The sequence below is a fragment of the Coptis chinensis genome, chromosome 3 (genome assembly GCF_015680905.1).
Source record: "Coptis chinensis isolate HL-2020 chromosome 3, ASM1568090v1, whole genome shotgun sequence".
In the NCBI taxonomy this organism is placed as follows: domain Eukaryota; kingdom Viridiplantae; phylum Streptophyta; class Magnoliopsida; order Ranunculales; family Ranunculaceae; genus Coptis; species Coptis chinensis.
Genome location: NC_141458.1, coordinates 51,488,718 through 51,516,611, shown reverse-complemented (window position 1 = coordinate 51,516,611; position 27,894 = coordinate 51,488,718). Strand labels below are relative to the sequence as shown.

At 34.7% G+C, this 27,894-nt stretch overlaps 1 protein-coding gene across 10 annotated transcripts; it reads left to right on the top strand.

Moving 5' to 3' along the window:
- On the top strand, window positions 1-4,426 carry LOC147509951 (uncharacterized). Of its 10 annotated transcripts, XM_086602091.1 has the most exons (9): window positions 1-401; window positions 1,061-1,217; window positions 1,337-1,415; window positions 1,484-1,711; window positions 2,591-2,790; window positions 3,141-3,193; window positions 3,277-3,309; window positions 3,451-3,565; window positions 4,209-4,426. In XM_086602091.1, the coding sequence occupies exons 4-9, from the start codon at window positions 1,698-1,700 to the stop codon at window positions 4,280-4,282; spliced, it is 489 nt and encodes a 162-aa protein (XP_086458217.1). In that variant the 5' UTR covers window positions 1-401; window positions 1,061-1,217; window positions 1,337-1,415; window positions 1,484-1,697; the 3' UTR covers window positions 4,283-4,426. The 10 variants fall into 10 exon arrangements, 3 of the variants coding, with proteins under 3 accessions (XP_086458217.1, XP_086458219.1, XP_086458218.1); XR_015218649.1 differs by lacking the exon at window positions 3,451-3,565 and having other exon boundaries at window positions 2,581-2,790; window positions 3,136-3,193; XR_015218648.1 differs by having other exon boundaries at window positions 2,581-2,790; window positions 3,136-3,193; window positions 3,451-4,426.
- Window positions 4,427-27,894: the final 23,468 nt, after the last annotated feature.

Sequence of the window (27,894 nt, the reverse complement as noted above, 5' to 3'; positions counted from 1 at the left end):
ACCCGTCGGGTGCATTTTTTCTACCGGTAGATTCACATCAACGCTTTTTGACCGTGGGTTTAGGACTCGTAAAATTGGATGAGTTGACCACTCACCACTGTTGCTTCCCCCATCAGTTGTTTTAACTTAACAAAACAAAAACACAGATACTCGTCAGTTAGGCTTTGCCCCAATCCCCAATCCCCACAATTACTCCACACAGATCAGTTGTTTTCTCCTGCCCCAATCCCCACCACCGCTTATCAAATTTATCCCGCCTCTTTTTCTTCGCTCGATCTCATGCAAGTGACTCAACTGCAAAGATAAATTCTCTTCTCACTGCGCTTCTACGCATGCGTACTGTCTACCAATTTAGGGCAGAAAAAAACTCTCATCACTCCCGCATCTGTTCTTCGTATCCCGTAAGAATTTCTAACTCTTTGATATTAAAAACAAAACCCCTAAATTCTTTATTCTTCCTAGATTTTATTTCCTCTCTTAAAAAAAACCCTGATATTGCTTAATAAACCTAGATTTGCTATGTCATTAAGTGATGTAGACACGTACCTTTTCTTTTTTTGGGGCTAGATATTGGCTATTTTTTTTTCTATTAATATCATATGCCACAGAACTTCTCCCTGGTAATATCATATGCCTCTCTGGTTGCAGATTTATGTTGCTGTTACTTTTCTGTAAGGGTCTAGCGTGTGTCTTTTTTATTAGGCAACTTAGTTTATGAGCCAAACTCGGTGCTTGACAAATTCCTACTGAAAGCTTCTTGTTCCCAAATTGCTTGCTCCAATTGTTTTGGCTTAACATGACTGTCGAGAAAGATCAATATTGTCATTCCAATTTTTTTTCCAACCAGTGTAGTTGTTTCAGTTGGCTGTGATACCAAGTGAGATAGCAGTGAGAACACTTAAATTGATGACTAGCTTTTCCAAATGTGCATCTTAGTTAAGTTTCCTAGAAAGAGTAAGACCAGGATGTCTCTGTTGTGATTATTTAAAATGAAATAATTCTATGGACTATATCTACTGCTCTGTGTCTTAATGTGTCTGTAAATCTTTTGGGATGACAGAACCTGCTTTGAGTCGAGGAGATTCAGTCTATCTTGTGGGTTTAAGTAGAAGTCTACAGGCTATATCTAGAGAATCCCTGTGCTGCTTTGAACATTGGTTCCGCTGACTACCCACGTTATAGAGCAACAAACATGGAAGTTATTGAACTTGATACAGGTACTTATATTTCCATGTCTTGGATTTATCTAGGTGGCTGATTTACTACTTTAGTTACACTTTATGTTTTTCTTTTCTATGATTAGTTTCAAATTGTTCATATTTTCTTTTTGTTCCAGATTTCGGTAGTACATTCTCTGGTGTGCTAACTGATGACTGTGGAGGGTTCAAGCAATTTGGGGAAGCTTTTCGACTCAGGTTTGTTTAGTGCTACTTCTTTCTCTATGATACTTATTGGTTGGAAGAGCTAACATACCCGATTGTAGCTAAAATACGGTGGTAGTACATCTGAGGATCATCAATTTGTAAGAGGGCTTCCAGTATTTGCAATTAGCGAAGTACTCGACAAGATAATTTCTAGTGGTAAGGGACCTGGACTGCTGATAAATGGAATCAAAAGGCCAATGCCTCTTGTTAGAATATTGGTAGTTGAACTCTATCCGACACTGCTTCCAAAAGCCAGGAGTTTTAGACTGAGCGATGATTGGGTTCAAGTATGTTTTCATCTTCCAACTGTTTCCTTTTCCTTTAGAAATTCATACATATTTTGCAACGTTTTTCACCTTTAGTACCGTTTACCAAAAAAGCTGATTTATTGGTTCATATGTGGGAGAAAAAGTACATGGAACCCAATATGCTCATAGTTCAGGCAGCTAGAACAAATTCAGGTTCTGAGATAAATCAGTGTTTTTGGACTAAAACTATATTATTTATTTTGTCTACTCTTTACCTCCAAATTGTTAGATACCATTTTGAACTTGTCTCCTGGTATGAGTTTTTGTAGTTTGTAGCTTCTCATTAGAACTGTGGTTTAGTACTTTGTATGTAGTGGTGAATTCTAGTGGATAAAGTTTTTGGGACTAGTTAAGCTGGTATTGTACTGAAAGACTTCGTGGTGGGGATAGAGTTAATTAACCATATAAAGTATTGCACCCATGCGGAATCTATTAGGAGTGGATTCTATAGCATATTTTCGTGGAAACTATGTTCTCTTGCTATAATTTACGATATCTCTGGCACCTCATATGGTGCATTGAGAGAAAAGAATAGGAAGTTGGAAAACATAAGTAAACGGTATGGACCACACAGAAAATTTGTGTGTGTGATGTATACAGCTACATCACTGTTAGATCCAAAAATTATGTTTTTTGAATTATTTATCGTTGTAATTTTGTGTTGCACTTGAATAGAAATACTTTTACAAAGTTACAGTTTCCCCTTGTTTGGATCCTTCATTCCTTTTTTTTTTTGAAAGTTGAATTAGATTTTAACTAGTTAAGGGATTCTGTGTTTACACTATCTCCAGGCATGTTTAATTGCTTAGATGGTTGCTAGTTAGCCCTGATTACCCTAATTGTTGCAGAAACTATTAGGCACTATCATTTACGGAGTCGTGGGTTTGTAGAGGAGACAAGATGGAACAATGGTTTGTTACTTCCTTACTCGGTTCAAGCAAAGGATTCCAAAACTAATTTTAGTTCCGTTGGACATGAGTTTCTTCATCGCTTTCAAAGTCCAACAATTTTTCTTAAAGTTTCTTGTGAAGGAGATTGGTTATTACCAATTATTGTTGGTATGTGAATACTGACCTTGTTGCACCTTTACTCACTTCTTGTCATATTGGTATATTTTTGAAACTTTTTCTTCTATTATCTTTTACGGCATAATTTATAAAACTAAGTAGGCCTCACAGAGACGAGTAGTTATTCACACAAGAGTGATTCCAGACATATGCTTGTCTTTTGAGTAAAAATAATCGTCTTCTTTCCTTTGCATTGCAAAGAATAAAACCCACGATAAAAAACTAAGGAAAAAATACGCTAAAAATCAAAGTATATATTAATTAATTTGCTGTAATGGGGTATTCAGTATACATTTGAATGATTTTTGTGCATAACTAATTGTTATTGTTTGTTAGTTCAGGAGAGTTCGCAATTGAGAAGCTTATACACGCCTTAAGGGAGGATGACGATGGGGTGAGGTTTCACCACCCCCCATACTATGTTTTCTCTTGTAGGTGTACACTTGTACTTAATACTGAGATGTTGTCTTGATGCAGGAGTGCCCAAACGAGTTTCAGTTTTTGAAAAATGTACGCTCAATCTCTCTCTCAAATTGACCTCGAACTCAAATACAGCTTCCAAAGGAACTACCAGGTCCCCCTTTTAATACATATAATATTTCATAATTGAATTATTCCTAATTTCTTATATGCTCATTCTATTTTCTGTAGTTTCTAGAATGTGTGTTTACCATTGACACCCTTGTGAAACCTCTTCCGTCCATTATGGCATACAATGTTTCGTGTAATTTGAGCTTTTCCACTTCCATTTTCACCCAATTCTTCGGTAAGTTTTGTTTAAGTTTCCACTTGTAGTATTGTGTTCCTTAGGTGAACTACAGTATATGGCAACAAATATGATGTTCCATGGTAGTCAGAGACAAACTTCACAATCATAGTGGATGTAGCTTTGTGCTTACATTGATGGTAGTGTTAAAATAAAGATGGTAGTTAAGAGACAAAGTGGTTGCTTCTCTAAAGTAGCAAATGCTAGCTCCTTTAAAGCCCAAGCTTTCAAGAACGAAGCTAATTACTTGAGTTAGGAAGCTAATAGTCCACCATACTTCCATAGTCCACCCATTATATGCTGACCCAAATTCTATTCACCTATAATTCTATTAGAAACTAGCGACTTAATACTATGCTGATTCATCGTAAAAAACCATTTTACCTAATGCTAAGAAACGTCTTACCTCAATACCCTGAGCAGTAACAGAGTAGAAGCAAGTAACTTAATGTATAATCAAATCTGTCATTGTTGTTTGCATGTTTATGGCATTTTATACATGTTTTCCATAGATTGTAATGTACCAACCAGATAATTTGGTCGCATTTTTTTTGCTGGCTGATGCAGACAGATGCATGTGAAAGCACATTACTTTAGGCTCTTCCATTTCTATTTTGTATAACGGAAGTGAGTTGTTTTGTAGATGAGAAAGGCATTGCAAATGCTCAGAAATCTCTTGGTTTAGGACAAGAAGAAAAAGTGTGCAATGTCCGCTGAGTGAATCCTTGTGCGACAAGGAAAAAAGGAAAACTTGTTGAATTCTTAAGTTGAGACTTTTGTTTTCTTTAGCATTCGGAGTTCTTGAAACATATGTTCTTTGTTATCACTTGTGTTAAAAAATTGAAATATTGTTACTGTTGTTGTGTGGTCTCTGATAGTTTTGTAGGCAATGGTTGTCAGTAGAGGAGAAACAAAATATGAGAAATTTTTTTTTGGGTTAGTTAGAATTACCCCCCCCCCCCCATTAATAGTTGCAATTAGTGTTATCCTCCCATTTTCAAAAATATTAGTGATACTCTCCCAATTGCAAGATCCAACGGCTACGAGATGATTTTTTTTTTCAGATGAACAAATCTGACCATTGGATCTTATAAATGGGGTAACACTAATTGGTAACTAGTTTATAACCACAAACGACTTTTAAATTATTTTTTTTAAATTAACTAACAATTTTGCAACGCTTAAGAATCGTTGGTAATTTTTTAACAAATTACTAACACTTAAAACCGTTGCAAATGTTTTAAATTTGTGTACGAAATAGTTATAAAAAGCGTTACAAATCATTATTGCAATGGTTAAATAAACGTTGGAAATTTTTGTTTGCAACGCTTATTAACCGTTGCAAAAATTTCCAACACTTTACCCATGCCATATTTGCAACACTTAAAAGGCGTTGCGAAAATGATTAGCAACGGTTTTTTGCTGTTGCAAATAGCCTGTTATGGTGTAGTAAGGTCAGATCCTCAAGATGAATGTTAGTCTTTTAACGTCAGATCCTCAAGACGAATCCCAACCTGTGGGAGCAACGGGGCGACGACGAAGTCTATCCTGCTAAGTTGGTGTCAGACAAAAATATACCTTATACCGGCTCATATCGGATAGTAATTCAAGACCTGGACATAAAGGTGTTTGACAATTCATACACCACCCTATTCTACGCGCACGTCGCTTTCGAGCAAAAGTACTACGACCATTACCTATTCGAGATGGGTGAGATTTACACCAAATGATGAGTTAGAGTTCGCGAGGAAGAGAATAGAAAAGGGAAGAAAAGAAAGGAGGTGAAATTTTTGGTACCCAGTGTTTACCATAAGGCACGTTTGCTCGATTATCAGAAGACATTTATACTCAGTTCTGAAATAGAGTTTTTGTGGACTAAGGTTCCGGCGCTTGCAACCACACACTCTAGGAGATTTGAGAGAAGAAAATAGAAGAGGTCTTGGCTACCCATATGGCGTACTTCCCCTATTTTAAACACATGGAAGTAAGTACACCAGTGAATCTTTTAGTCTCTATAGACTGGATCTTTGAGAAGAGTCTTTTCGACATCTGGAGAGCGCAACTCATGATAATGTTTAAGGCGTTGGCCATTTATTTGAAATTCGCTGTCATCATTTAAATTTTTCAAAGAGATAGCCCAATAAAGGGTGACAGCAGAGACAGTGAAAGGACCAGACCATCTTGTTTTTAATTTTTCTAGAAAAATGTGTAATCTCGAGTTGTATAACAAAACTTTTTGACCAATTTTGAAATTTTTTCTTAATATGTGCTTGTCATGCACTCTTTTCATGTTGGCTTTATAGGACTTCAAGAGATCATAGGTATCACTCCAAATTTCCTCAAGCTCATTTAACTGCAAATTTTGCTTCTCGCCTACCGCATTGGTATTATAATTTAGGCTTTTGATGGCCCATAGAGCACGATGCTCAAGTTCAACCGGCAAATGACAAGGTTTTCCAAAAACAAGGCGGTAAGGGGACATGCCTATGGGTGTCTTAAAAGCTGTTCGATATGCCCACAAGGCATCAGATAATCGGAGAGACCAGTCTTTCCTAGATGGATTAACAGTTTTTTCTAAAATGGATTTAATCTCTCTATTAGAGACTTCGACTTGACCACTGGTCTGAGGATGATACGGAGTTGCCACCTTGTGAGTGACTCCATATTTCTTTACTAACAATTCAAAAAAATTATTACAAAAATGTTTTCCCCCATCACTAATGATAGCTTTAGGAACAAAACGACAATTTTATGATCATTAGCACGACATGTCATTGCCTCAATCCATTTTGACACGTAGTCAACGGCTACCAGTATGTAGAGAAAGCCATGAGAATTTAGAAAGGGACCCATGAAGTTGATGCCCCACACATCAAAAATTTCCACAATTAAAATTAGATTTAAGGGCATCATATTGCGTTGAGTAATGCGTCCTAGTTGCTGACAGCAGGTGCATTCTTTGCAATGCTCATGAGCATCTTTACACAGTGTTGGCCAATAAAATCCATACTGTAGAACCTTGGCCGCAGTTTTCTTACCACTGAAATGACCACCGCAAGATTGTTCATGGCAAATGGATAACACGTCATTGTGTTCCTAGTCGGGAATGCAATGGTGGATCAGTTGGTCGGAACAATACTTGAAGAGGTAGAGATCATCCTAGAAATAAAATTTCACAGTAGATAAGAACTTTTTCGGTCCGTACGAGTCCAAGATGAAGGGACCTCCTGGGTAACTAGGTAGTTTACTATATCAACATACCAAAGAGACGAAAAAACGGAATACAAGTGTTCATCCGGAAAAGCATCACAGATGGGTTCAGCATCATTATCAACATCATTAATGAGTCATGATAAATGTTCTTGATAAACGTATAATTTGATTAACTCTACTCACGAATAAAAGATAAACTTCTAAATGCAAGTAAAACTAAAACTTATAAGAAAACAGTTCTTATCAAAGATTTCTACTCTCGATACTATTGAAATAGAGTTGGAATAGAAGATTCGTTCCACTCCTAGTTCTTTAGCATTCAATGTTTTCTAATATTGCGAATCTATCCAAAGTCTAATGAGAGTAATGGTGGGATTATACTACGATGCAAATTCAAATAACAAGATACTAACTATAATGATTCAACTACGAAATACTACGGAATAGTAAGGTTTGAATCTAGATAAAGAATTAGGGGGGATTGAATCCACCTTAACTCGACTTAATTAACTAACAAAGATTCGTCGTGATCCAAATTTCAATGCTTCGCATGTCAAAATGGTAATTCTAATCCCTAATTATACATGGCATCTCTACCAATTAATAACTAGCATGTGAAGCAACCAAACCCATTCTCATGGTGAACTAATTACTTTCTAGAATTGAATAGATTATCATGACGATTTCTAAGTTAACAAAGATCAAGCTTCATCAAAGCTTCTTCAACCCCCTCTAATGGAGGTTTAGCCTAGAATCATTATGTTATCATTTCCATATGAAATTGAATTACACATAATATAAAGATTCTAACTTTATTAAATTCAACTAAATAATAATTGAAATCTAAATTAACAACTAAAAAATCATTAAATAACAAGAATTGAAATTAGATCTAAGCAATTTTAAATAACAAAATCAAAATTATCAAGAACTAACTATTTTATTTATCTAATGAATGATAAACAATGATTCCAATAACTAATCTAAAACAAGGAATGAAACTAATTAATTTAATGAAAACTAATTAATTAACTAATTCAAAAACTCAAAACTAGATCTAGATTATTCTCTAATGGCTACCTTCTATCCTAGCTAATTGATACTTAAGAGCTAAATCTTATGTGTGGAAATAGAGGAGACTAGATCCACATTTTCGTGCATGGGTTGAGGATCCATATTTTGGGCCGGAAAATCGAGCCCAAATCCCAATTCCTTCAGTCCACAAGGCCTTTTTCAGCTGGCTTTGACTTTAACAGACTTTTCGTCTACTTCTGCTTCTCTGATTGGGTCAAGATTTAGACCATTGGAAAGCTCTTTCCAAGACGGTCGTTTTGACATAAGGATGCTTCAATTCGAGGCACGAGTCCAAAAAGATGATCTTGAGGAAGTTCTCACTGACTTTTGTGTCTTTGTTTACGCCCGCGTTGACTTTGACTTTTCTGCTTTTGACCGGGCTTTACATAGGTTTTTTCTCCTTGAATCTTGGCCTTTAATCACAGAACTTCTTAGCAACCAACCCTTGCTCTTTTATCTCGCCAAAGTGGCACATTTCTGCACATAATTGACTTCAATGCCTGAAATACATAAAAGCACGTAATTAGCATTAACTCTTATTTATTACTCGCATAATTGGTCTAAAAGTATTATTGTTAAGGGGTTAAAACTATAGTTTTGGGCTCTTATCAGGTCTACAACCACATTCTCGCAACCTTTTTTATCTCTAATTTCTAAAGTAAACTCTTGCAAGAGGAGGATCCAGCTGATCAACCTCTGTTTTGCATCTTTTTTCGCTAATAGATAATGAAGCGCCGCATGGTCAGTGTAGACTATTGTGGAAGAAACAACTAGATAAGGACAAAACTTATCCCGGGCATATACAACTGCAAGAAATTCTTTCTCAATGGTGGTATAGTTATATTGAGCTTCATTAAAAGTTTTACTAGCATAGTAAATGACGATTGGCTTGTTCTCTCGGTGTTACCCTAGGACAACTCTAATAGCGTAGTCACTCGCGTCACACATTAATTTTAAAGGTTTAGACCAATCAGGTAGTTGAATTATAAGAGCCGTAGTTAGTGCGGATTTTAAGGTCTCAAAAGCTTGTTTGCAATTGAAAGTGAAGTCAAATACGACATCTTTAAGCAGGAGATTTGTTAAAGGTCGAATAACCTTTGAGAAATCTTGAATAAATCTCCTATAGAGCCCTGTGTGTCCTAAAAATGCACGTATATCACAAACTGATTTTTGTATAGGAAGGGAAGCAATTTTTTCAATCTTAGCTTTATCGACTTAGATTCCGTCCTTTGAAACAATATGACCTATAACTATTCCTTTTGTAACCATAAAATGACATTTTTCCCAGTTAAGAACGAGATTTTTCTCTTCACAGCGTACTAAAATCTTTTCAAGATTTGATAGACATTTATCGAACGAATTACCATATATTGAGAAATCATCCATGAAGACTTCCATAAAACGTTCAACCATATCACTGAAAATTTGAAGCATACAGCGTTGGAATGTACCAGGTGCATTGAAAAGGCCAAAAGGCATTCGTTTATATGCAAATGTACCAAAAGATCGGTGAATGTTGTTTTTTCTTGATCAGCAGGATCTATGACTATTTGAAAATAACCTGAATAACCATCAAGAAAATAGTAATATGCATGACCCGCTAACCGTTCAAGCATCTGGTTGATGAAGGGAAGTGAGAAATGATCTTTACGAGTGACCGCATTAAGTTTGCGATAGTTAATGCATATTCGCCACTTCACTAGAATACGAACGGAGATGCATTCATCTTTATCATTTCGCACAACTATAATGCCAAACTTATTGGGAACAACGTGTACTGGACTCACCCAAACACTATCCGAGATAGGGCAAATAATACCGGCATCGAGTAACCTTAAAATTTCTTCCCGTACCACATCCTTCATGGTAGGATATAGACGACATTGTGGTTCACGTGACATCTTTGCATTTTCTTCAAGATGTATGCGATGGGTGCACACATTAGGGTCAATGCCCTTAATGTCATCGAGAGACCATCCAATAGCAGAACGGTGTTCTTGAATGACATTAATTAAACGTGATTCCTGATCGACAGTCAATTATGATGATATGATAATTTGGTGACTACCATTTGGATCAAGATGTACATATTTTAAGTCCGAAGGAATAGGCTTTAAATCAGGGGTAGGAGGAGTGGGTATTAAAGATTCTTGAGGAAAGTCGTCCTCTATAGAGAAAACATATTGATGTTCGTCCAAGTCACTTGATAGGACGGTAATAGGGTCAACTAGTGGTATTGACTCTAATAACTCATTTACATCCTGTGAATAATCATCAACATCAAATTCATAATCACTAAAGGAAAGAAATTAGTGTACTTCCTCGTCAGGAAAAGAGTGTGTGAAATATTCTTGTACAAGGGTGTCAACCAGGTTAACCTCCCCATCAATTTCATTCTCTAGAATTTGTTTCATCAATTTGAACACATTAACCTCAACCAAAAGATTTCCGAAGGACATGGTCATAGAACCATCCCTACAGTTTATGAGAGCATTAGCAGTTGCTAGGAACATACGCCCTAATATGATAGGAATGGAGTCACATGCAACTTTTGTATCCAAAATGACAAAATTGAAGGGATAGAAAAAGTCTTGGACTTTTACAAGGACATTTTTCACAATGCCTTTTGGATACTTAATGGAACGATCAACTAATTATAGAGTCATCATGGTAGGTTTAAGCTCATGAAGACCTGGTTGTTTGAATAAGTAATAAGGATGTAAGTTCACACTCGCTCCTAGGTCTAGTAGTGCAGTGGTCGTATCTTTATCACCTAATGTGCATGGAACTGTTGGTCTACCAAGGTCCTTGTATTTGATTATACCATTATATTCGGTGATTGATGAAAATTGTTCGGTAAGGAATGCTTGTTGAGGAACATTTGTTCTCCTTTTTGTGGTGCACATATCTTTAAGAAATTTTGCATGTTTTGGCAATTGTTTTAGGGCATCGAGAAAGGGTAAGTTGATTGTCAAATTCTTAAAAGTTTCTCGAATTTCATCAGGTTTATTCTTTGCCAAATGGGCAGAAAATGGTGCCTTAGGGCGGAATTTGGCATAATGATCCGCTCGCTCGTTTCCCAATTTTTAAGTTGGTGACTTTGATGAACTCGGTGTTTCCACTGTAGGTTCATTATCGGGAGCAGATTCATTGGAACCTCCGGTTACTTTTGTTTGATCATCTGGCATACGGATTTTATTGTCAACGATTTTGCCAGAACGAAGAGTAGTTATTGCATTCACCTCACCTTAGTTTGGAGCATTTGTACTAGGTGCATTGGTGACTTCACAGGCAGTGTTCGCTGGCTTAGGGTTTGGAACTGCCTGGCCAGGAAACACGCCTTTCTGACTCTTTTCTTGCACTAATTGTTGAAGTGATTGTTGGATAGACGTTAGGAGTTGGGATTGTTGGTGCATGTAAGCGAAGAAAGTCTCGCTTTTCCTATCAGTAGCGAGAGGCATAGGTTGTGCAGGGACTAGTTCACGATTATTACTGAGAAGTTGTTGATTATAGCCAGAATTTGGATTGGTTGGACTAAGGCTGCGGTTTTTTTGATAGTTAGCATTGAAATTACTTTGGAACGGATTTTGACTTTGTTGGTATTGCTGATTATTTCCTTGGCGGTATGGAATAAAGTTGTTGGACGGTTGAATGGGTGGATTGGCGAAACTTGGAGGAGCCATCTATTGGTTATTCAGGTGCCAAGCGAAATTCAGATGTTGTCTCCAAGGTGCATTAGGAATATTGAATGCACATGCCTCCTCCGATTGTTGAGTAGGGGGGGGGGGATATAGCAAGGTACAATATGCATCAGGATGGTCAGGACTAAGACAAAGGATACATGGGGAAGTGTTAACGTTCATGACCTGTTGTGGAAGTTGATCGTTTACTTGAATTGCAACAGCATCTACTTTTTTAGTGAGAGATTCTATTAGATTTTTTAATTCGGGATCGGTTTTTACCTCAAAAATAGATGTAGCTTTTGTAACAGTATCCTTAGAGGACCTAGAAAAATAAGTGTTACCCCAATGTGTACCTCTTTTCGTTTGTTTTTCAAGAACAGTATAAGCTTCAGTAGCTCCTTTATCCATGATGCAACCGCCATTCATTATATCAAGAGTTTCTTTTTGATGATCGGAAAGCCCATTAAAGAATGAATGGACAAGGACAACGGTGTCAAGCTGATGATGAGGACATTCTAAAAGAAGATCCGTAAATCGACTCCGTGCTTCTGTAAAGGATTCATGAGGATTTTGGTGAAAGAATTAGATTTTCTGAAACATTTTAGTAGTTTTCTTCTGAGTGTAAAATTGTAGCATGAAAGCTTGGACAAGTTTATTCCATGTTTCTATGGATTATGGTTGTTGTCCTGCTAGCCAAACTAAAGTTTTATCCGCTAAAGTGAAAGGAAACAACCAAAGCAAGAGTTGTTCCTTAGAGATGGTTGGATGGTGAAATGTTATGGCCACTTGTTGAAGCCTATGGAGGTGATTGTACGGTTTTTCGTGATCCAAACCATGATAAACAGGTAACAAACTAAAAACATTGGGCGGACTTCGAAAATCACTGACAATATCCTCGAGTTTGATGCAGGAAGAAGGTCCTTCCTGTAATGCAGTATAGAAGTCCAAAAGGGGCTTCTTAGCTAGTGGATTTTCGTTAGCCATAATGAATGAATGCAATGGCGTTAAAGGATCTTGATGATTATTATTAATGGAAGAAGAACTAAGCTGCGGTGAGAACTTACGCAATTGCTTATCGTATTTTCTCCTACGATAAGTATGTTCAAATTCTTTATTATTACCAGACCTTAATCTCATGCAAGCATAAAGTTAGATCTTATGCACACAAGGAACTTATTATTACTTGAATTATTTTATTTTCTGAAGTATTCAAAGTGAACAACGTAGGCCTAAGCTGCTGCTAACGTAGCAGGAAAGCTACAAATACATGCGTATAAACCAACAGCCAGGTCACAAGAAAGATGAGGGAGGATTTATGTACAAGCACGGTTCTAATTAAGTAACCTCAATCTTTCAAGTTTCCTAGACACCGTTGGAATATGTTTAAGATTTATGGATTTTTTTTTTTTTTTTTTTTTTTTTAGTTAATTAAAATTTATGCAAGGGAGTGGGGGGTAAAGGCACCACATTTTTTTTTTTACTTAATTAAAATTTATGCAAGGGTTAAAGTACAATCATGCAAATATAACTCATACGTATAGAATTGAAGTACAATCATGCAATCATGCAAATACAACTCATACGTATAGAATTGAAGTACAATCATGCAAAGACAACCTACTCATACATTACTAGATACAGTAGCATGGGAAGATACTCTACTCATACGTATATATATATTAATAGGCAAAGTTGTATCATCAATAATTACTTCGATACGCACAGGCAAATACACATCAGTAATACGTATATGTAGGCTAAGATGCAAATATATATTACGTATACGTATATCTACGCTAACAGGTGAATTTATACTACTCGTGTTTTGCATAATAAATTGATTTCGTCAATACTCAGTGAGATTACAAATGTCATATAGAGAGCAGCTTCACCCCGAAAGGTTTAGAAACAACTTACCCAACTCAGATTTTAACCCTTGTTGGAATGTTCTCATCTTTCATGACAAAATCAATTTATGAAACAAGACAATTTTCTAAAATGGTGATTTTGGAAGGGAAAACAGTGGATTTTGACCTCGAAAATGACCACCACTTTTGGTCTGTGGAGATAGCGTGCACGCCGTCGAGATCTTTCCGAATTGAGGTCACACGCATGATTCAAACAACCGTAGCCAAAGTTATGGCTAAAATACCAAAACACACCCTAATTACTATGTATAACTTATAAGTTATATATGCCAACATGCAAATAACCACTCATAAGGTAATATATATGCTAAACATGCCACTTATATATATATAGATAATCATGCAAAACAGTATCACCGATATGTACATATACATTAAGATACAATTCATAATCACTCAAAACGTATATATATATATATATTAACAGGCGTATTCACATAGTTCATACATATTTATAACCTAATACATAAATAATAGTCCATTACCTATGACATATTAGATAATACATGTGAATCATACAATAGTCTATTAAAATTTGAAACCTGTTAGCGTCCCGCAAGTCCGCTAAAGAAAAAGAACGTGCACAGCAACCTAAATCTTTCACAATAAGCTTAGTTTTTGTTTTAGACTAGTTTCCTGGTCCTTGCATTTCGAACCTATAAGTGCAACCAAAAATCAGTATGCGGATCAATAGCAAAACGTGGGAAAATTCAAAAAAACACGAAGAAAAAAAAATGCAAGAAAATGAAATAAAGGAAAGGTAGAAGATTGGGGGTTTCCCCTTGGAGCAATTCCAGTTTGCAAGCACAGGTCCTTGGTTCTTTAGAATGGCAGTGGCGCCATTTGATATCCACACTTTGCGGTATAAAGATTTGGATTCTCTACTCCGTTCGGTGTAGACTCAAGTCCTTACTCACGTGTCTTCGTGCGTTTAGCTCGAGTAGGGATTCGAACCAATCTAAAGTCTAGGACAACTTACAACTTTCTTATGTTCTTTAGGAAACTAGTGAGTAAGTTATTATTTTATGATTAGTTATACTAAAATTACTTAACTTTTTTTTTTAGATTCTTAAAGTTACGAAAACATGCACACTAAAACAAAGTAAAAATCGATGTATAGAAAGGTGTGGAGAGTTAATTCTCCTCATGTGAAGACACACCTCTATTGCTTGACTCTAGTTTATTGTCTCTTAATCTTCCTAGAATTCGTAGACAAATCCTAATAAAGATTATATTTTTGATCTCTAACAATATAATTCATCTCTTATATCATATTGTTAGCATAAGGAACAAAAACAATGACTTATCTCTAAGTCATTACCTTAATTCCTAACTAGACTCTACACCAACTACCATTTTGGGGTAGAATATAAAGTCTAGTTTATTTTCTTAAACAGCTTAACTAGAAAAATCAATTAACAAGGTGGTTCCTCACATAAGCATCCTTAACCCCCCACAAAGGAAGGGTCTAGCTCATGATCATGGGCTATGTATTATACTATTATGAAGGAGCGAGAAGAAGAATAAGAGAAAAACTAACTTGCCTTAAGGAATTGAGATTTTATTTAGAAAAACAAGAGTTTGCTATCATTAACACTATTACAAGCTTTTACATCCAACCAAAAAACTAAAACTAAACTACAAGACAAGGAATGAAAAAGTAAAGCCAAAAGAGAAGTAAATGAAGTGCATCCCCCTTGTTTTGTTTTCTTGCTCTATATGAGAGCATTCTCCTTCCATCCCACGTGAAACACACACGCATTTATTTCCATCTTATCCACAAAATCAAAACAAAGTGACACCTTGATTTGTTTTCACTATTAGCACCTAATCTTATCTAACCTCATCAATTACATGCAAGGTGTCACTTTTGCACCAATTATATGCTCTTTTTGTCTTTTCTTGCATGATAACTCATCAACTCTTGTGGGCCCACATGGTGGGTCCATGTGATGTGTCCAGTGGCGGTCCAGTCTTTTGGCATTTTTGCAACTTCCCGCCTATGCGTAGAGTTCGTCGCACTGATCGTCTGAGAAGCTCACTTGTTCCATTCAGGGTCCTGGTTCAAGAGATATGAGCTTCGGCAGTTTGATGCTTCTATGCACATAATCATGTTTCTAACGTGATTTTGTACTGTTTGAGTCTTTGGGCTTTAGTCCGGATTTATTGGGCTTCACATGGGCTTGATCGGAAAGCTTATGTATACTCCCTATTCTGTTCTTAAATGCTAGCTTTATCATCATTTTTACGTTAGTTGCTCCAACCAAAAGCATGAAAATGCGATTATTTTATGATTATTAAGCACAAAATTAACCGAAATGTTGTCTCTACGGGGATTTATAATACAGTTTTGGGTGCTTATCAGTTCCAACAATAATGTCTCGGTTACAGTCAAAGCAAAATATTTCTTTTGTTTCAAAACAAACCAAAACTGATTTTCACATTTTAAAATAACTAACAAATAGTTTTTGGATGTTTTCCCACATGGCTTCCAAGAACGTGTTAAACAACCAAATGAATGATTGTGGTTTTATCACGTAATAAGCCACAACCAAAAAGAATTGTTTGTCTGTGACCGTTAATACCAATAATTGGAGCACACACACTAGATTATAATGTTTTGAAGGTTGTGTCAAAACCAATTGCATCACCGAATAATATGTAGTCTCGTATTGACTTCGCATCACAAAAGAAAACTCCAGTTATTTCATTGTCTTCATTGAACCAAATAGAATAAAAAAAGAATTTATTCTCTCTTTTTTTTTCCCTTGAAATAATCAAGAAGACATTGGGCGTCTCCTTTCTTGAGATACTCTCTGCGCTCTTTCTGTAACTGGTTATTACAGTCAATAGTGTAGTCCAGATATTTGGCTCCTCCCGCTTCTACGCAAGCATAAGAGTGAATTTGACTTGGTTTTAGTCCCGTCGAACACATTTTCTTCATCATTCCTTCCAGGGATTCTTCTATTGACCTATGAGACCTTAATAAATTAGAATTTAATGGAGGAACAAGATCGTGACTATGTTCACCAGTGAACTTAGTCAAAACATACTCCTCATTCTTTAACCTAATCTCAAACTCAGCCAAACACTCAAATCACGTCACCTTTCATTTTCTCATTTTCTCTGGTGTTTTGATATTTTTGTATACTCCTTCGCAAGAACAACAAAGACAATATTTTAATATTTTTTTAGAATCGGACCGACTATTGTTTGATCTTTTAACCCTCACGCTAAACCCAACTGCTCTTGCATAACTATTATAATAATAATCATGAGCGCGCATGTTTAACACTGTCGAATGTCATTCCAAGTACTGGTTCCATCTTTATTGAACAAAATGACAAGAAAAAAGATAAAATGTTCATGCTAAACCCAAGCTTTCAAATCAATCATCGGATTAAAAGAAAATTCCGGCTAGTACGTGAACATTCGGGGTTAGGAATGGCGTCTTCTCTTTCTCTCTTTAATTGGAAATATGTAACAAATATGTAACGTGGGTGAAACTTTTGCACCAAAAGATTGGGTTTTGGAAAATATGGGAACTAATCAAAAGAGATGTGGAAAACCCAAAAATAGATTCATGAGCGAGAGTTTCATAATGTTGTTATTATTATTTATTTTTTGGAGAAAAAGAGGAACGGGTTTTAATTGGGATGTATATCGGCCAAACGGTGTGTCTGTTCCATGAAGATTATTTTTTAGAGTCTAAATAGGTGATTTACCCTTTTTGTGAAGAACAAAAAGAAAGTGGATGTCCAACTTTTCGGTACCCTTTCAATTTAAAACTTTGGCTTAAAACCGGAAATTCGGGGACTAATCAAACAATCAAGTAGTATTGGCATTATATATAATATTATATATATAAGACTAGAATTTAACCCGTGGCGATGCCACTGGATTGTCATTAGGGGTAAATTTAGCGAAATAAAAGCATGTCTAAATTTATCATTTTACACTAATTTCTTTGCAAGAAACAATTGCTTACACAAAGACGTTAGTAACTCATGTACTATACTTAGGATGGCCAATCATTGTTAGCTTTCTACATTTTGTATGCTGCTCCTATTTTATGTGTGCTCAATTTTTTAACTAAGCTCAAATTTTGTTTTGAACAAAGTATAGACTTAACGTTGGGGGGCTCTCACAAATCCTAACTTTATAGCGCTTGGCTTCCCAAATATATGAAGCAATTACTCTATTATCAATCACGTATTTCCATGCAAAGCCAAATTATATCAGAAAAGGCAGAGAATACAAAAAATTTGACATATATTTAACAACAAAAGAATAAATTAAATTATAAAAGAAGCTCATGTTTTGAGAGGGGGTCTATATATCATTCGCTGGTTACTCCAGTGGTTGAACTTTGTATGAGAAGCAACATACTCTCATAACTCCAAACCACTAACTAAGTCATTACATTATATCCCTGAGTTTTGAGGACAACCAAATTCTTTTTGCTATCATAAAGTTTTGAGCCCATGCCATTATTTTTTATAGTGTGTATGTTCTTAAGGTTCTTAGCTGCGCTTTTGAGTGGGAGAGGAGACACAACTATTGGAAGAAAATGGATGAATAGAACTCAAGATCCACTCCATTGAATGAGGATTGATTTCAGAAAAAAATAAATAAATAAATATTGAATACTTTTGATGAATGAATGAAGAGTTCGTGGAGGCATAATTTTTATCGCAAGATATGATAGATGCACAAAGTGATAAGGAAACCTTATAGGTAATCATTTATTTTCTTAATTGTTAATCTCGATCACTTCACCGTTTGATTATGCCAAAAGTGTTTTCTCCTTGCCCTTGCCCTTGCCCATCTAATATAACAACTTAAAAAAACCAAGCTATTTTACTTCGAAAGAACCAAAGAACACTGGTTATTAGAACAGTTTAACTAAAAATATAAGATGCTATACCTAATTATCTCGAGGTGTTACAATACTACACATGACACCTTAGTGGCGATAGGTTGCGGTTTTCTCCAACTTTTTGGCACTTAAAATAAAGAATGGAAAATCTTAAAGAGATCAGAAAAAATAATTTGTTATAAAAGATGGAGAAAAAGCAATGAAGCATGTACATGTATTGCACGCATAGCTAGCTTGCAATGATCCTAATTTGTAAATAAATAAATACTGGTCCTAATAGGCTAATAACACCAATTCCGTCGAAATTTGGGATTGTAAGCATGGTACCCAAAAAATAAAAAGACTGCCTTTTTTTTTGTTGCAAAAATGCAAGCGGAATTAATAGTGTCTGCAATGCTGACTACGATACACTCTTCCAAAACTCATACAACTAACACAGTTCAAAAACATATCAAAAGAAAGAAAACGACAATTATAGGGAAATTCCTACACTGGGGGAATTCTGTTATACTGAGGATATTATGAAACACACTCCACTTTTTGAAGAATAAGACCATCTATATATTATTTTCTGGAGATGAACTAACTAATAAACCCTTGCTGCTTGGGAAGAAAGAATTTTTTGCTTTATATATAGATGAGATGAGAGGATGTTTTAGGGATAGAGAAAGGGAGAGAAGACGAAGAATCCACGAAGAGATTAACAAAAGTCAATCTCCTTTTAACTATTTTTTCAAGTGATTAGTAATAGTTTAAGAAAATTAAAACTCCTAAAACATAAATTGACTTTAATGCCCATAATTACGATTAGATTATCTCACTGTTAGATTTCCCAAAACTACTTTCTCCTGGACCGCTTGATAGAAATGCATAAAAAAAACCAAGCTGTTTTATTATATACTAGAATTTAACCCGTGGCTTCGCCACTCAAGTCATTATACACTAACCCCTGTTTTCCGACATTCAAATTGAACCTATTTATGTCATTATGATACCCTTAACTAAATTAAATATGCAATAGAAAATCATCTTAGCTTACTATATATACGTTTAAGAACAATTTGTTCATCCATAGTCTGCATGTCTTCTTCATAGCTTGGATCCCACTTAAGAATAATATTATATTTAGTTGAATTTGTTGTGCGCTACTTAGCTTCAATGTGTTTTTGCTAGCTCTTTTGATATTGTTGTGCATGCCATGGCATTGAGAAACCACTAATCACTTAATTGGTTTTCCTCTAGTTGAATGGGAGTATGCAACCTTCTTCATATCGTGGATGTCACTTTGAAAACTCTAATAAGTTCAATTGTGGTACTACTTCAATGTGTTTTGATATTGATGTTCATACGTTGTTGTTGAGAAATAACTTAATAGTAGAAATACACACCTATGATCTGTACATGATTAACGGAAGCATTTGTTAATTAGTTTCCTTGAAGGAAATAGGCTCCTGATTGAAATTCGAAAAAAAAAAATATACTTAGGAAGGTTCAAACTCTTTTCCACTTTCAATTTTAATTTATATTTTAGCGTGTCAATGTGTGACCTCATGCAAGTCTACGTACAACAATTGCACCCTGATGGTTATTAATATATGTTGTGTTATTCCTATGCTTTTTTTTCCCCGGTAATATATGTTATTCCAATGCGAAGCTTACTTAAGCTCTTACCATACTTGATGATCGATATAGGTGCTGATAATCAGCAACACTTTGCTGAATATAATGGCAACTATATACAACGCACAAATTTTACTGTTAGTTATAATGTATTGTGAAAATAAAAAAATAATGGTTTGAGGAGGTTGCAGTTTATTGCCTAGGCAAGCTGTGGAACTTTAGCTTCCTTTCATACCGCAGTAGTCTAACAAACATTCTATAGACATGCCAATCTACGTTTCTGATGTAACTATTGTAAGGATTTTCACACATATTATCAACCAATCAAATATTTCAGAAAGGAAATCCACGTACCGAAGGGAAGAAGACCAAAAGAATAAAAGATAGAGCTCCTAGCCTCAATTTCTTCATTTCCCTGTGGCTGTTTTAGTTGTTTCTTAAATTAAAAAGTCTTTAGTTATTTCTTAAATTAAAAAGTCTTATAATCACCGTTAGATCATCCCAAAACTGTTTTCTCCTAAACCGCTCGATATAAAAGCATAAAAAACCAAGTTGTTTTATTATATAGACTAGAATTTAACCCGTGGCTACGCCACTCGAGTCATAATTAAATTAATACACGTAAATTTAACTTTTATAGTAGAATTACTATTTTTTTTTCTTTGACATTTAAATTGAACTTGTTAGTGTCATTGTGATACCCTTAACTGAATATGCCTTAGAAAATCATCTTAGCCGAGTATATGTATTGAGGAAATTTTGTTCATCCAGAAGCGGAATGTACGTAGACAACTTTAACTGTTCATTCCTTGTGTAATCCATATTCAATTTATACACATTTCTCAAACGGTAGTAGAAGCTATAGGGGTATTTAAATAATGAAACAATTATATAATTTAATATGTGAAATAACTACACCTGTTTGCGTGAAGAAAAGGAGAGTTTGCATAAAGAAAAGGGGTTTTGGAGGTTTAGTATGTTTTGGAGGTTTTTGTCTATTTTAGAGTATTAGGTAAATAGGACTCTTCAAGCAGACACTTTAGTATTAGGTAAATAGGTTTTGGAGATTTTTGTCTATTGTAGAGCATTAAGTAAATAAGACTCTTCAAGTAGACTCTTTAGTATTAGGTAAATAGGACTCTTCAAGCATTAGCACAGATCCCGAGGAAATCAAGGTCACCACTTAAGCCCTTATAACTCTGCCTTAAAAACTGAGTTGTTTTGTATTATAGTGGAGATTTTTGTCTATTTTAGAGTATTAGATAAATAGGACTCTTCAAGCAGACTCTTTAGTATTAGGAAAATACGACTCTTCAAGCATTAACACAGATCCCAAGGAAATCAGGACCGCTACTTAAGCCCTTATAACTCTGCCTTAAAAACTGAGTTGTTTTGTATAAGTTATAGGGGTATTTAAATAATGAAATAATGAAATAATTTAATATGTAAAATAACTACACCTGTTTGCGTGAAGAAAAGGGGTTTTGGAGGTTTTTGGTCAAGGTTTTGGAGGTTTAGTATTGTTTTGGAGGTTTTTGTCTATTTTAGAGTATTAGGTAAATAGGACTCTTCAAGCAGACACTTTAGTATTAGGTAAATAGGTTTTGGAGATTTATGTCTATTTTAGAGTATTAGGTAAATAGGACTCTTCAGGCAGACTCTTTAGTATTAGGTAAATAAGACTCTTCAAGCAGTAGCACAGATCCCGAGGAAATCAGGACCACCACTTAGGCCCTTATAACTCTGTCTTAAAAATAGAGCTATTTTGTATTATAGTGGAGATTTTTGCCTATTTTAGAGTATTAAGTAAATAGGACTCTTCAAGTAGACTCTTTAGTCATGACCCATGCCTACGACATTCTGCTTTTACAAAATTGCATACACCATTTTTTGTATTGTACAATTTCACGCTAAACAACTATATTAAGCATCTTAAAAAAAAATGATCCTCAGCATCTCCTTATGCAATTGATACTTTCACCAAATGAGGTTCTTTAAGGTGGGTTCAAAAGTTTAAGTTTAATCTCATTTGCAACCAAGACCCGCTACTAAACAAAAAAAAAATGTTTTACCAATTATTTTCTAATCCCAGAAACAGACTTTTTTCATATTTTTTTAGTACGGGTGAGAAGAGTTTCAATTAAGAATGACTGCTTTTCTAATAGAGATCCATGTGGCTATGCTACTCCAACCATATGGTCAAGCAATCCGGCACAAATGCTATGGCAACTCAAGCGAAGTATGTACATGTCTAATGTACAATATGATATTTTTTATGTAATGGTGTTCCTAGCTTGGACATTCCACTCCGTTATGTTAATGAAGTGCCTCTCTACAAGCCCCCTCCCAAAGCCTTTTTATTAGTGGACATACAATGTAATTCTGTCACACACTAATTAGCTCTACATATCTTAATAATACCAGTGAAGATAGATCACTAACTTGAACCCATTGTGCAACCCTTTGAACCCTTTCATTTTGAGTTTTATTGATCTGATCAACTTAGTACAACTTTTTTGGGAGATAACAAATGAAAAGAGTGAGAGATGTGTAGTACGAAGTAACAGATCAGAAAAATGAAGAGAAGAAGAAGAATTACACTATGGACTATAAGCAAGACAACCAATTGAATTTCACTTTCACAATTAGAAGTCATTACTGATAGTTTAATTACCATCCTAAAAAGAATGTAGTGGTGGATATTGAGATTCCTACGTGGGAGGTTTGTTGGCGGTATTGATCTTTGTGATGCCAAATATATATGGTACGGTTTTTATCAGGCCAGACTATAATGGTGCTTCTATTTCTAAAAAGTATCCAACGGAAAACATAGTTGTTTTGTATTATAGTGGAGATTTTTGTCTATTTTAGAGTATTAAGTAAATAGGACTCTTCAAGCAGACTCTTTAGTATTAGGTATATAGGACTCTTCAAGCATTAACACAAATCCCGAGGAAATTAGGACCACCACTTAAGCCCTTATAACTCTGTCTTCAAAACTGAGCTGTTTTGTATTATAGACTAGAATTTAACCCGTGCCAATGCCACTCGATTGGCATTAGGGTAAGTTTAGTGAAATTAACGCATGTCTAAATTTATCATTTTATTTACAGTAAAAATCCAACAGAGTTTCCACTTCTTTTTACATCTAAATTGAACCTAAACTAGTTGCGTCATATTGATATTAGACATAATATGCATTATAAATAGAGAAAATCTATTGTGCGCAAGAAAGAGGTGTGCGCGAGAATCTAGGCCACTCATCAGGCAGGGGTGCGTGCGTATTGCCCCAAGAAGTATTGCAATCAAAGTCCCTTATTCATGTGTACTCTAGAACTACTATTATAAATAACTTAACACGATGGTGTGCCATACAATAACTTAAAACATGTCTAAAAAGATGAACAATAGAATTACCAAGCAATACAATGTGGTGTATTTATTGAACAAATAACAATATTTACAATAACTGCTCGACTGATAGCCAAGATACTAATTATCACTTAATCCTTTAATCAAAATTTATATATGCATAATTCTTTTTTCATCATTCTAAAATCTAGCTTCCACTTCAGTACATGTGTAGTAGCCCATTAACATCCAAAAATTAGCACAATAAACCAATTCATCCAACCTCAGAGAAAATAGTATTGATCTTCTCTTAGGGGAAAGCACCAAATTTTTTGACAATAAGCACAAAACATTGGGAATATTACAATTCCATAAAAAAAATCAGTCAAAACATCAGTCTCAAAGCAATGATGCATGTATGCCTCAGTGAAAATAACGGATCCAATCATACTAAAGATTAGAATACCCAGACATCATAATTTGTTACTTCAGCTTTATACCAACCTTGAATCAGATTAATGGTAAGTTGTAGAGCTACACACCTTCATCACAGTATAACTTTGAGTATTATTTGACTGATATTAAATTAATGTAGGTCTGTAATTTTGAGTATGCATACAACTCATATCTTTAGTTCTTTACTACTTTATTTTTAAATACAACTCATATCCTCCACTATCCTTTTATATGCTAGCTCAAAAGATTCAATTTCATTTCAAAAAGAAGTAGTCCCCTGTGATTCAAAATAACGTAATCCACACAGCATCTGACTAGCGTGCCCACCTAGCAATGTATATTAAAGAATTTTGAAGTAATTCAAAATAATGTAATCTATCATATATAATTATATAATTACTAAAGGCAATATATATGGTACACATTAGCAATATTATTGAAGGCACACAGTACACTCAAACAATTAACCATGACATACAACTTAGACAAACCATGTAAAAATATTTTGATGAAAAGATGTATATCGAGAACAATTAAGAACTGACAAATCTTAATATCTTTCTAATGGGTGCCGCTTGTTGCCCCAACCAATCCGTCTTGTACTCCCTCTTTCTTTTAATGAAATTCAAACTTACCGAGCAAAAAAAATCTCAATATCTTAATATGACCAAAACCTTCCAAGAAACCAATCTAGATCCCTATTAATCAACAAACATTGATTGTAAATTCAAGGAACAAAACCAACATTATTAGTGTGGTACACCTCTTGGTATAATGAACATGCAACATAGTGCACTGTAGACGGCTAAGTGTGGTATTCCTTCTTCCATTGTGTGCCAATGGTCATTCGTTGCTAAATTGAATGTTGGTGTCTACAGGAAGAAGCAAACCATCAAAGAAAGCTATGCCAAGGCCCAACAGTTTTCTCTTTCCAAACACCTGCAAATTAGAAGATAATCAACAACATGACTGGTATGGTTAAAGGTGGACCTAGTTAGGCTTGATTTTGTTTGAATCCATTGATCTCATGGAATAAAGTTTAAAGGAATATGAATGCTTGAGCGATACAATTATATGGTCAGGCGAACTGATTTTAATAATATGCAAAGATGCAATAGACAATAGCATACCTTGATCGCTCTCTTGTTTTCAAGCTGTACAAGGAATTCCGCAGTTCTGAATTTTCTAATTGGAATAGTTCTTGCTTGAATTCCTTTAGTCCATCTTTCGGATATTGTTTCAGAAAATGCGTATTTATGCATACGTTTTTATACAATACTAAATAGCATATATATAATTAGGACTTCGTACCATGGCTTTGGCTTGAAGATTTTTGGGCGTGAAGAAAAAAGATAAAAAAAATTATGATTTTTTTTCGGGAATAAAAATGTGTTGGGCGTGAAAAAAAGGGGTTTTGAAGGTTTTAGTCGGGTAACATTAGCAGAGATCCTAGGACTCTTCAAGCATTATCATGAGTATTAGGTAACATTAGCACAGATCCTAAGACTCTTCAAGCATTAGCATAGATTTCGAGAAAATCAGGACCACCACTTAAGCCCTTATAACTTCGCTTAAAAATTGAACTGTTTTGTATTATAGACTAGAATTTAACCCATGGCTACGCCACTCGAGTCAGTATGAAATGAACACACGTAAATTTAGTATTTTACAATCTACACTAACTTTTACAACAGAATTACCCATGTTTTCTGACATTTAAATTGAACGCATTCGTGTCATTATGTTACCCTCGAGTCCTTAACTAATCCGTGGTGTAACTCGAGTCACTATGGGTAACTTTAGTGATATAAAGGTAAAATTCATAAGAGTTTTCAATTTTTATTATTATTATTATTTTGACATTTAGACAAAACTTGGAAAAATAGAGTTAGCATTTTGATTAAAACATGAGCACCATAGCACCACATCTAACAAATTTATTTTTACATATACAATATAAACATTGTACCTTCGACACATACAACACCTTTAGAAAATGTAAGAGCTAAATATTTAGGAAAGAAAATAAAAGAAAAAAAATACAATTCAATAGGAGCATCTTCTATGGTTCATAATATCTATTATAACAAAAATATAGTTATTGTTTCAATATATGACCCAAAAATCAGGTTATCATCGTTGGCAGAATTGGCAAGATGTGTGCATTGAGTCTTCTTTCATAAAATCTGCCACTCAAGTGCCTATAACAAAAAGAACTATTTATTAGAAATCAGTTATACAACACTTAAAACCTCCAAACTATATAAAAAGGAACCATTTTCTTAATTACTTCAACAATTGGTTTATTGATGATTTTTGGTATATATAAACCAAACTTCTTTCCAGCAGAAATCTAGTAACAAAGTCTAGTGCGGATAAACTAAACCAGTGTAAATTGTCTAACTAGAAAGCTATGACAACACAAATATTGGAACCATAGAGTACCGAATAGAGGAAGACTTCGGTACTTTAGAATTTCATAAAATCGTGAGTTAGAGCCATTCAATACACATAACCTTTCTTTCATCTCAAGCACCAATGAACTCTTAAAGCTCTTACTCTTACTACTTCATCCACTCTCTACCACCACGATACACTTGGTAACAATCTACATTTATCTCAGGAGCTAATCATTTACTTCAAGCTCGTATATTTCACTAGCCTCAATGGGCAAGAAAGGAAGTGATGCAATAATAAACAGGACATGTTTATAAATAGTAGTAAAGATGGTAACACTTCATAAAGTAGAATACACAATACAAATCAATATCTTGAATTGACAATTGGTCCAGACCATAGTCATCATTGAAGTTAATGTTTTTACGGATGTCATCTGCATTCATCATATATATACCAAAAAAATTATTGAGTCATGCATTAACTCAGCATCACGAAAAAAATTAATAAGCTTAACAACTCACAATACTTAGGGCTAACTTAACCACCTTTATTTCCTTGGTCTATTAACAATGCCAATGGGAAAGAAAACTTCATTAAGTGGAAAAAAATCATTTCAGCAAGCAAGTGTGGGACTCATGTCTTGGCTTTCATGTTATTAGTTTGGCTCTCATGCTTGGTGTTTGTATGTTTTTAAGAAATCACTTTATGGTGGTTGAAACCCTCTTATTGCATATTCATGAGTTGACTTGCACATATTTAAGCTTTACAAAACACTGCATGTGCAAAAAATCACAATCGAAGACAAATATTACCTGGGTGGTTTTATGACACCATTGAAATAAATAAATAAAGAAAAACAAAAATGAAATAGTTTACCTGCTTGGAGTTAAATGGTTTGAGCTGACAAATGGTTAACCTAAAAAAAACAATAAAGAAGAGTAAAGGGGTTTTCTTCTTTGAAGTTCCAAACTTTGAGGCATATAGTTGGGAGGTGGCTTGGTACTAATGGGAAGTGTCAACATGTTAGAATCCCATTTTTTCGGTTCCAATTACATCCACCAAGGGAAAGATACAATAAAACTACTATATTTACCTGAAAATTTTAATGAAGTACCTTATCCAAGATGATTTAATGCGACTGGAACACTGAAATGGAAACACAAAGTTAACAAAAAAGAAAAAAAAAAAAAAAAAAAAAAAAAAAAAAAAAAAAAAAACTTAGGGAACCAAAAGCTAATAAATTAGCAAGCAAAGGGGAAGTAATAAAGTAAATCTTCCTCTGATCTATATTTCTTTAGCTATGACATATGAGGCATAAACAATACGTAAACATTCCATTGATTAGTTCAATCTTGCAAAAGAAGCGTTAAAGTCTCTACACTCTGTACATATCGAAATGAATGTAGATTCTTTGTTGTTATGTGCATAGAAATAAACTTGAACAATTAGAAGGAAATGACATTAAAATGTATTTGCCTTCACTATTGTCGTTTAATCACGAAGAATCTTATTCAATAGAAAAGATTTATTCACTGATATTTTACTACTCCGAAGGTCCATTTTGTACTCAAGTCAATATTTTCAACCACAAATTCAACCTCAGATTTTATGCAAGTTTTTTAACAAATTAATCCCATATATAAACTTGAACACGTTCACTTAATGAAAGATATGTACCTTTAACACAAATGTTCAAAAACAAACAAATGAATAAACCCTAATAAT

Coding starts and splice junctions, on each gene's coding strand:
- LOC147509951 (XM_086602091.1), top strand. Junction 2,791..3,140: donor GTTATTACCAATTATTGTTG/GTATGTGAATAC, acceptor TTGTTAGTTCAG/GAGAGTTCGCAATTGAGAAG. Junction 3,194..3,276: donor TAAGGGAGGATGACGATGGG/GTGAGGTTTCAC, acceptor GTCTTGATGCAG/GAGTGCCCAAACGAGTTTCA.